Raw genomic sequence first — 10,798 nt, 5'->3', positions numbered from 1 at the left:
AACTTGTGGGCGAGTTGACTTGTGGCCGAGTTGACTTGTGGCCGAGTTGATTTGTGGCCGAGTTGGCTTGTGGACGAGTTTGCTGTAGCCGAACTTTTTGTGACCGAGTTGATTTGTGGCCGAGTTGACTTGTGGCCGAGTTGATTTGTGGCCGAGTTTACTGTGTCCGAGTTGACTTTTTTCCGAGTTGACCTGCACCCCTAGTACACACACCAAATAGGACTAGGTCTACAGCACCCAGGAAAGAATTTGTATTGGCTCAAGAATAAGCTTTAAAATTTTAACATTGTGTACAAAGGGGGGGGGGGGAGCTGCGGCTCCCACGGCTCCCCCCTGGATACGTCCCTGGAGTGGTTTGTGGGGAATTCCCCAGTTTCAAGTTAAATTGAGCCTGAATAGGTAATCTAATGCAACAGTTTTTTTTTTAATGTGGGCTCTGTCCTGTTGCATCTCTACCAACCATAAAATCCACCGTGATTTCAAACATGGCATATAACAGATCATAGGTTATGTTCAGACACTAGCGTGACATAAATCGAGATGTGTGAACTTGTGCATAGCAATATTTTCGCGCATTCATTTGCATACAGTGATCCAGCAACAGACCCGATATTAGTGTACGCTACTTAGTTACGACAGTCATGCATCAATGATTTTGAACTCGGCCAAGATTTTGGCCAATCACAATAACCCATGGTGTAAAATGAAAATAAATCGCGTAATTACGAATACAAATATTTTGTGCGAATCACCCAGTCTACATATATCATTAGTCACACTATGGATTAATGTACGCCCGGTGTCAGATGCGCCTGGCATATCTCCCAGGTCTCAATGTAGCCATACTAACCATATTAAATATATGTAAAGACCAGGGAACAGTGGTAAAGATATTATATGTTGAAGTCGATCAAAACAATGTATATAGGCATAATGAATAATTGAAGATAATCAATTGTACCATAAAGAACAATGGTCATTTTATTCAAATTGGCCTTAAGATGTTTCAGAACAGCAAAAAGTAAATTTATTAAAAAAATCAATTTGTGTACCTTGTACACAATTTGTGTACGATTTAGACTATGACTATTTACACTATGGCTATTTACCATGACTATTTACGATTTAGACTATGACTATTTACACTATGGATTAATGTACGCCCGGTGTCAGATGTGCCTGGCATATCTCCCAGGTCTCAATGTAGCCATACTAACCCTATTAACTATATGTAAAGACCAGGGAACAGTGGTAAAGACATTATATGTTGAAGTCGATCAAAACAATGTATATAGGCATAATGAATAATTGAAGATAATCAATTGTACCATAAAGAACAATGGTCATTTTATTCAAATTGGCCTTAAGATGTTTCAGAACAGCAAAGAGTAAATTTATTAAAAAAATCAATTTGTGTACCTTGTACACAAATTGTGTACGATTTAGACTATGACTATTTACACTATGGCTATTTACCATGACTATTTACGATTTAGACTATGACTATTTACACTATGGATTAATGTACGCCCGGTGTCAGATGTGCCTGGCATATCTCCCAGGTCTCAATGTAGCCATACTAACCCTATTAACTATATGTAAAGACCAGGGAACAGTGGTAAAGACATTATATGTTGAAGTCGATCAAAACAATGTATATAGGCATAATGAATAATTGAAGATAATCAATTGTACCATAAAGAACAATGGTCATTTTATTCAAATTGGCCTTAAGATGTTTCAGAACAGCAAAGAGTAAATTTATTTAAAAAATCAATTTGTGTACCTTGTACACAAATTGTGTACGATTTAGACTATGACTATTTACACTATGGCTATTTACCATGACTATTTACGATTTAGACTATGACTATTTACACTATGGATTAATGTACGCCCGGTGTCAGATGCGCCTGGCATATCTCCCAGGTTGTAATGTAGCCATACTAACCATATTAAATATATGTAAAGACCAGGGAACAGTGGTAAAGACATTATATGTTGAAGTCGATCAAAACAATGTATATAGGCATAATGAATAATTGAAGATAATCAATTGTACCATAACAATGGTCATTTTATTCAAATTGGCCTTAAGATGTTTCAGAACAGCAAAAAGTAATGCTTTATTAAAAAAATCAATTTGTGTACCTTGTACACAATTTGTGTACAATTTAGAAAGTCTTCTGGATGTTTCTTAACTTGTCATATACAGATTTCCATGATAAGTGCTGTATCGCTGGATTTCTGTTATAGGTTTCCATGACCTGAAAATATTATTAAAAAAAGTTTTGTTATAAAAACAATACATATAAACAGAAACAGTCAGAAAATAATAGGTATTAAAATATTGTATTCTGTGCTTGCATTGGCAAAACCTCAGTGAGTTTTCACTGATCTAACTTGCATTGTGAATTTACTTGGTGCAATATTTAATTGGGCTCACTTCCTTTAGAAAATTTCAGTAAGTTTATATTACTGTTGCATTGAGTACATTAGCACAGTGGTATTCAGTGTATCAGTACGGATTTCAAAACCTCAACCTCACAAAATATAAACCATAATATTGTAGTGCCAGTCACACCTGCTATACAGTTAGTTTTGACCCACAAAACCTTTGCTAAAAAGGTACACTTTCTCCATCAAAATGCTTCTTCTAGGAATGGAATGACCTGTTCGAAGCACGGACTCCTGTAGACCAAACCCAGTACCGTTACTATTTAAAATCGAGTGGGAAATCCACTCACGATGCAAATTTTTATCTGGATTATGCACAATACAGTCCACAAAATGTGGGAAATCTGTCTCATTTTCAACACACAAGTTAAAAGAGGTGGACCTTTCTCTCAGGCGTTAATGTATATGCAAACGTACCTGCGTATTATTCATATGAAAGTTTATTGGATACTTTTTAAGTGTTTGTAGAAATGTACATTTGTCCAAAATTATATTAATAAAAACCATATATTTTTTTTTAGGGTTCAGTAAATTTAATATTTTTCACTAATAGATCGTGAGTAGATTTCCCGTATGATTAAAAATCGTAATGGTACTGGGTTTGGTTTGGTCTACAGGAGTTTGTGCTTCGAACAGGTCATTCCACTCTAATATTTATCTCTTTAATATTAGGAGCTTGTGATTTGTGATGACCTAGGGCCTTCCATCACAAGAAACAGCATAGTGTCACTAATTGTTAAACTGAGTAATTAGCATAAGAATGAATATATTCAATTTTCTTTGGTTTTATCTTTAACCATTGCAACTGGACCAAGACGACCAGTTGATGTTCAGGGCCCTTTATTAAAAATATTAAAAATTGTTTGAATACAAATTAGATAAATATATGCAAAAGGACAAAAACACACAAATTTAAAATAATACCCATAAATATAAAGTATAAATATAAATGAATAATTAAATAATAATAATAATAATAATAATAATATAATAATAATAATTATATTATTATTGTTATTGTTATAATAACAATTGTTATTATTATAATAATAATAGTAATAATAATAATAATAATGATAATGATAATGATAATTATAATGATAATAATAATAATAATAATAATAATAATAAATTGGTCTCGCCCTTTGGGTTTGAATAAGTTTTCCTTGGATGCAGCCTGTGCCCGGGAGCTGACAGGGACCCTATCTCTGCCAAGTAATCATTTTTGAATTTTTTTTAACCTTTTGCAACATGTTTTATAATGTAAGTGTCCCAGAGTAGGGCAATGCAACAATGTGCTGAAGTAATTCTTTGGGTCACTAATGTTGGTTTCTGCATGGCAAGCTCCATTTGAAATCTTAGTGCATTAGGTCGTTGCAAATCCAAATCCTGATATTAAAGTTTTGAAGAGCTTCTTTAAATTGCATTGTACTAACCTTTGTCTTTGTTATTTTCTCCTTGAGTAGCCCTTCAAAAAGCGTCTTTAGAAGACCTATATCAAAGTCACTAAATATCGTTCGCGTTCGTCGACAGTTCTGTTATAAATAACATAATTGTTTAGTTCAAAACTTTTTTAAAAACTTATTTCATAACAAAGACACAAAAGACAAACAAAGCAAACCTTTACCAAAAAATGTCTTTTTTTCCCATACACATAAACAAATGTCATCAACCCCATAGCAATTCAAAAGAAAACAAAGTGGGTGTAGTCAGACGTCGCTAAAAACCTTTCAAAAGTGGTCCAGGGGGCAGAGGCCCCAAAATAGGACAAATTATGGATTTCAATTACATTATTGATTTTAGAGTCTATTAATATGTAAAAAAATAGCTTAAAAAAACGTTTCTCCCAGACAAATTGTGGTTTTCTCTGCAACGGTAAAATCCTGTGTTTCACAATGAATATCAACAAAATACAGCTGAAAAATCAAATAATGTATTTTAAATTGGGTGTGTACTACTGTACACCCAGGAATCTGTCTCTTATACACATCTAGATGTGGCTGTATGTAGATAATCAGACAATGTATTCTTCATTGTTTAATTTATCTTAGATTTTTAAGGTAAATTACAAGATCAGAAAACAAAAAAGTTTTTTTTAGGAAATACAAAAATTCTGGATACATCTTATTTTTTTTTTTTTTGGAAAGAGACAAATAGCTTAAAAAAAACGTTTCTCCCAGACAAATTGTGGTTTTCTCTGCAACGGTAAAATCCTGTGTTTCACAATGAATATCAACAAAATACAGCTGAAAATCAAATAATGTATTTTAATTCCATTTATTAATGGTAGAGTGAAATTTAATTTGATTGTACCAAAAAGTATTGAAACTTTCAGGAAGATAAACTTTGCGACATTTATGCAATAGGCCTAGAGTGAATTGTTCTCTAGTTTCTCAGTGACCAAAGTCTGCTGTATGTAGATAATCAGACAATGTATTCTTCATTGTTTAATTTATCTTAGATTTTTAAGGTAAATTACAAGATCAAAAAACAAAAAAGTTTTTTTTAGGAAATACAAAAATTCTGGATACATCTTCTTTTTTTTTTTTGGAAAGAGACATTATGAGAAAATAAAAAATTTACTCTACCGGTAATGTAGTGAATTCACCACATGTCTTGTTGACTTCTCGTTCTCCTCCTCCTTCCTCTTCATCTCGTTCTTCTTCTTCTTCTTCTTCTGCTCCTTCTTCTTCTCCCTCTTCTTCCATCTCATCTTCATTTGTTGCCTAGGAGTTGTCAAATTAAATAATAAAAATAAATTGCAGCAGAAACATTAGACATTCAGATGTAAGTAGAATTTATTATAGGTAAATGAATAAGATAAAGGTAAGTATAATATATTATGAATCTGTTAGTAAAAGTATTAATAATTGCAATTATAACAATATTTTATTACTTTTTGCCTTTTTGTCAATTTGTAAATTTTACCACAGTGTTTTTCTTTCCAACAAATCAATATAAAAATTAATCAATTATTTTTCTTCTCATGCCTTGGAATAGTTCGGTTGATAGATGGCATGTAATAAGTGCTGTTTTATTATTGTTATTATTATTATTATTATTAATAAGTAGAACATATTGCAAACAGTACGTACAATTCCTTTTATCTTGTTCATTAATCGCTTTGCTTGCAAAGCATCATGAGCGCCTTGTGAGGCCTTGTAATACTTATTCTGTGTTTCTAAAGAATGGTGCATGTACCCTGCAATAAGTCTTCTATTTTTCTCGATGTTGCTTTGACGCCAGGACTGTAAAATAAGAAATCCTAATTCTATAATCACATATATAAGGAACAAAAAAATAGAGTGAGAAAAACCAAAAAGCGAACTTAATCAACTGTCAAGTCATTAATTTCTTATATAATAGCAGCTTTAATATGTGATTTATAAATAATGAAACCAATTTTGGAAAACGGTAAAAGGAGGTACCAGGCTGCTGCTTAAAAAGTGTCACTAATAGTCCGCTTTAAAAGAGAATGGATCGATCATGATATAAATAGAGCACATTTATGTATGTTTTTAATCCAAGTGAAAGAATTAATCACAAGTTGAAATGGGTCTTACCATGGTGGCAAGTTGTTTGCGGAAATGGGTACAGTTAACACTTTTTCCTAACCGCACACCTAGATGGTGCCATAACCGAGTGAGATCCTGGCATGGTCTGACTTCGCCACCATTTTGACAAAGAAAGAATGCTGTATTATCTTGTTCACGCTGGTTGTGAACTACGTTTTTGTACATTGTCATCATATCTATCAAGTCCTTTTCCAGGATTAATAACGCAGGCCCTTGGGTTGCTGTTTTGTGGTTGCTGATCTAATTAGAAAAAAAAAAAAAAAAAAAAAACTTGTTACATCATTTTTTAGCTCTGATAATGAGTCCTAGGAGTTTTTTTTTCAAATGATTATTACTAAAAATACTGACTACTGCCCTTATCGGAGCTTTCGTGATTACGAGACCGTGTTGTATTATGGGGCTATATGAAATATGAAAAACCATGTAAACCATGTAAAAACCATGTAATATTGATTTTTTTTGTGAACACTTTAGAAAAAAAAGTTTGTAAGCATAGTTGAAAATTTGCATCTGTTTTAAAAGTTTATTTTAAGTTAATTGTACTTTAGTTATTTACAATTGATTTATTGTCGTTTTGTCTAAATTTTATTATAATTGTTGTGTTACATATCCATCACCAACTTTATCTTATTAATAATATTTAAAAAAATATACAAAAATCTGCTTCAAGCATTGCATTCAGGGGCGGATCAGTGGTTGGGCAGGTCGATTTTATATATGATATTCTTCATGTTTTGTTACTTACGGTGACACACCATTTATTTTGTATTTTCTGGGCGTTGTCAAATTCCTGGGTCGTCATATTCGTAATTACGCCTGACCGACAGGCATTGCGAATGCAAATCAGTGAAATAATGTAGCTACGAAAAAAAACAGTTTCTTCGTTGCTAAGTCCTGCATCATTTCTTAGCTTTTCTGGAAAAAAAAATGTTATTTATTGATTTGTTTTTATGTGAAACTAGGCATTTAAGAGCATTAGTTCATTCCAATTGGGTGTGTACTACTGTACACCCAGGAATTTGTTATAGCTGTTGTTACATGATGACAGCTCCTGCTACAACATTAGTAGATCACTTAAACATCTGTTTGTCTAATCACCAATCCATCTTCTGAACCCATATATCTCATATCAAAAACAGTTTTATGGGGCAAAATCCAATTATGGTTTTATACATTCTAAATCAACTTTGTATGTAAAATGTTGGAAATGAGTAGCTCCATAAAATCTAAATTTAATGTATACCAAATTGTTTTTGATTAGAACTTTTCCCAAACCTGGGAATAAATTATGTTGAATTAAAATAGAGTGGGTAAAGAGTTCTTGTTCCTCATGCAAATATAAAACTAATAGGGATAATAACATAAGATATATACAATCATATTAAACATTTGATGTCAGGAAAACTCAGGTATCAGATTTCTGATGTGTTTTCTAGTTTTGGAAAATATTTAACTTTAACTAGTTTTTTGAATTTTTTATTCTTATTTTCCGAACAACAGGAATGGACCCCTCTCATACATTTTCCACTCAATTTCTCCACCCTTGTCAAAGCCATCAAGTCAGGCTTTTTCCTCCCCTACTCCTTCAATATATCAATATTACCTTTTATAGCATTTGCCATCGGTGTGGCTTTGGCCATAAAGTAATTCTCTTCCATGCCTGTGATCATTTCGTCTAAAAAAGATTATTTATGCAATAAACTGTTAATAAATGCTTGTAGCTAATAAATGTTGCATTTTCACAGAATTGTCACGTGAAAAATATTTTGAATATTTTTGTCTGTTTTGATTGAATTGTAGTAAAACCTGTATATTTCTATATTAGTGAATACAATCTAATTAAAGTAGAATATTTCATTGAACGGGTTATTCCTTTACTGGAATAACAAAATTAAATACTAAATTTCATTAATAGAGTACATATAACATATTTATGTTTACTTAATTTCTGGTATTTTTTATACTAAAATATTAGACAAACACTATAAAGATAATAAACATTATTTAATGTTTTAAAACTTTACTACAAATTTTTAAATTTCAATAAAGCTTTGAAGTTAATTGGTGAGATAAAATCATTTAAAAAAGGCAAACTGTAAACACGGTGATTACTGAGATCTATAATGATTATTACCATACATGCATGTTGTCATGGGATTTTTTATTTAGGGCCGTCGACCAAGGCTCCGTCGGCCCCTTGGCTCGGACCCCTCTGTCGGACATGTCGGACTCCTTGTCAGCAAATTTCTGGTGCCACCACTGACCAGGCTGTTATGGGGAAATTGGGTTTCAGCAAAGTGGCCATAATAACTCGGCAAACTGGGTTTCGATAAACCAGTCAGAAATGTAAACACTAGCCTAAGCTAGCTGGGGCAATGTGCCTAGGCCTACAGTAGAAAACTAGTTACACACCATGGACTAAGACAGGCCAGGCCTAGCCTAGGCCCTGGTAGTTCCTTTGTATCTTAAATGACATTTTGAATGGAGAGGGCATGCATAGCCAGTATACTGGCCTAGGCCTCGACGTTCGTTAGTACCACTATAAGCCCTAGGCCTAAAACAGTAGGCTAAGTACTGTAGGCCTAGGGGTTGCTGGACAGAACGGCAAAAAACCAAAAAGGCAATAAGTCAAAACGGCAATGGGGAAAACGGCCAAAAACCAAAACGGCAACACAACCAGAACGGCAATAAAATCAAAAACAGCAAAAAGTCAAAACGGCAAAAAGCCAAAACGGCAATAGGCCTAAGTCAAAACAGCAATAAACCAAAATGGCAACACCTAGGTCTAGGCCTACTACAGTATGGTTTGGCAAAAGGGATAAATAAAACACTACTAATACTATGCTACTAAGCCAAGGTAAAGAAGTGCGAAAGAAAAGTAAAAACTATAAAGAACAACATTAATAATAATAGTATTAATAATAATAATAATAATAATAATAATAATATATCATACAAATTCAATAGTAAAAATATTGGGGGAATTACAATGTAAACATTTAAATACAGTAGTTGCAACTTCAAAATACAGACAAAATAAGGCTAAACAATTTATGTCATAAAACTTAAAAATGCACGAAAGAAAAAATAATAATAAATAACACTTTAAAGAAGAAGAACAACAACAACAATAATAATAATAATGATAACAATAATAATAATAATAATAATAATAATAATAGGCCTAATAATAATAATAATAATAATAATAATAACATACAATACAATTCAATAGTAAAAAGACTGCAATAAAAGCAGTGAACATTTAATAATAATAATAATAATAATAATAATAATAACAATAATAACATACAATACAATTCAATAGTAAAAAGACTGCAAAAAACAGTGAACATTTAAATAATTAAACCTTAAAATAGTGGCTAAACAATATTATGCCATGAGAAAGTGTAAAAACGGGAAAAAAATAATAATAAATAACACTTTATAATATAGGCCTAGTCATGTATGTGAAAAAAGAAACAAAACATACTAACAAAAAAACAAAACACGATTCAAAAAATTATGAACTGCTGCCCGCGCCCGGTGGCGCTTTATTCGTGGCATTGATTTTTGCACCTTTGTCGTTTTGGTAATGCCTATTGCCGTTTTGGTATTTTCATTGCCGTTTTGGTACTTATTTTTGCCGTTTTAGTCGTTGCCGTTTTGGTCATTGCCGTTTTGGTTTTTTGTCTTGGCTACCGGCCTAGCTAGCGCTCTGAGGATAGGTCTCTAGGCCTAGCTAGGTCTAGACGTACAAAATGCTATTTAATTTTAAGAACGATACTCAATAAAGCATTAATGAATGGTGAGTACCCTAAAGAAGACACTTGTCTATGATGATGGCCTGTTGTTGGTCGTTTGGATACTTTCCTCTTTGGTTCATTATCTAGGCCTAGGCCTACAGCAACTGTGTACGACTGTGACTCTGCTGTGTCTCGAAAAGAAGCTCCTCGACCTTCTCCAGCAGCAGAAGTCGATGCCTCCTCAGCAACATTCTTGCGATGGGAGTGCAGCGGTAAGTTATTATTATTATTAGTTGTAGTAACAACATGATCACCCGCATGGCTATTTCGTCGTTTAGACCTCATTGTGTACGTTTAGAACCAGAACTTGTGTAGGCCAAGCTTTGGTGGTAGGCTAGGCCTCGTTAAAATCACTTCCAATCCCTGCTGCCACATGCGGTCGAATCCGACACGCAAGAATGATTATGGATGTCAACAGCAGTGTGACCACTCACAATTTTTGATGTACCCCAATGTCTGGGTCGAATTACCCAAGATTCAGCAAAAATTGCCCAAAAATTACTCAAGCTTCCTGAAAATGCATTAAAATTTGAAAAATACGTGTTTTTCGCATGTATAGTTTCCCTTTTAGTTCAATTATAAACCAATTTTTTATTGTAATGTTTGTGTTAATTATTAAAATTAATATTCATGAGGTGATAATACAGATAGAAAATTACGCCCTCAGTCGGCCAGTGTTATCAGTAGATTAGTGATCAAGTTTTATTATGCAATGCATTAATTAAGCAAGATCAATGGCAACACAAATCACAAATAAACAATTCTGAACCCATTTTTATAGCAATTAACTGTCAATTAACAATGTTATGTGCACTTCGTTGAGTTTTGCTTACTTGAATCATAGAGCATCTTTGCTATGCTTGAATGGACTGAAATGTACTTTGTTACTTTTTAATTCTTCCTCTATAACAAATTTTTCTTAGTAAAAATAAAATACCCAAGGATTTGAACGGAATACCC

General features: G+C 33.0%; 1 protein-coding gene across 2 annotated transcripts; it reads right to left on the bottom strand.

The window, feature by feature from the left end:
* Positions 1 to 1,773: 1,773 nt before the first annotated feature.
* Positions 1,774 to 10,274, bottom strand: LOC117114562. 2 transcript variants are annotated; one of them, XM_033258239.1, is made up of 8 exons: positions 9,849 to 10,274; positions 7,636 to 7,707; positions 6,778 to 6,947; positions 6,021 to 6,272; positions 5,553 to 5,705; positions 5,046 to 5,183; positions 3,894 to 3,992; positions 1,774 to 2,267 (listed from the first exon to the last, which is right to left on the bottom strand). In XM_033258239.1, exons 2-8 carry the CDS (start codon positions 7,700 to 7,702, stop codon positions 2,175 to 2,177), a joined length of 972 nt encoding a protein of 323 aa, XP_033114130.1. In that variant the 5' UTR covers positions 7,703 to 7,707; positions 9,849 to 10,274; the 3' UTR covers positions 1,774 to 2,174. The 2 variants fall into 2 exon arrangements, with proteins under 2 accessions (XP_033114130.1, XP_033114131.1); XM_033258240.1 differs by lacking the exon at positions 9,849 to 10,274 and having other exon boundaries at positions 7,636 to 8,713.
* Between the last annotated feature and the right edge of the window lie 524 nt (positions 10,275 to 10,798).

Source organism: Anneissia japonica, unplaced genomic scaffold (genome assembly GCF_011630105.1).
Source record: "Anneissia japonica isolate Jap-2015-1 unplaced genomic scaffold, ASM1163010v1 scaffold520_len173684_cov151, whole genome shotgun sequence".
NCBI lineage: Eukaryota > Metazoa > Echinodermata > Crinoidea > Comatulida > Comatulidae > Anneissia > Anneissia japonica.
The sequence above is the reverse complement of the archived record's forward strand: the minus strand, read 5'-3'. Positions and strand labels throughout refer to the sequence as shown.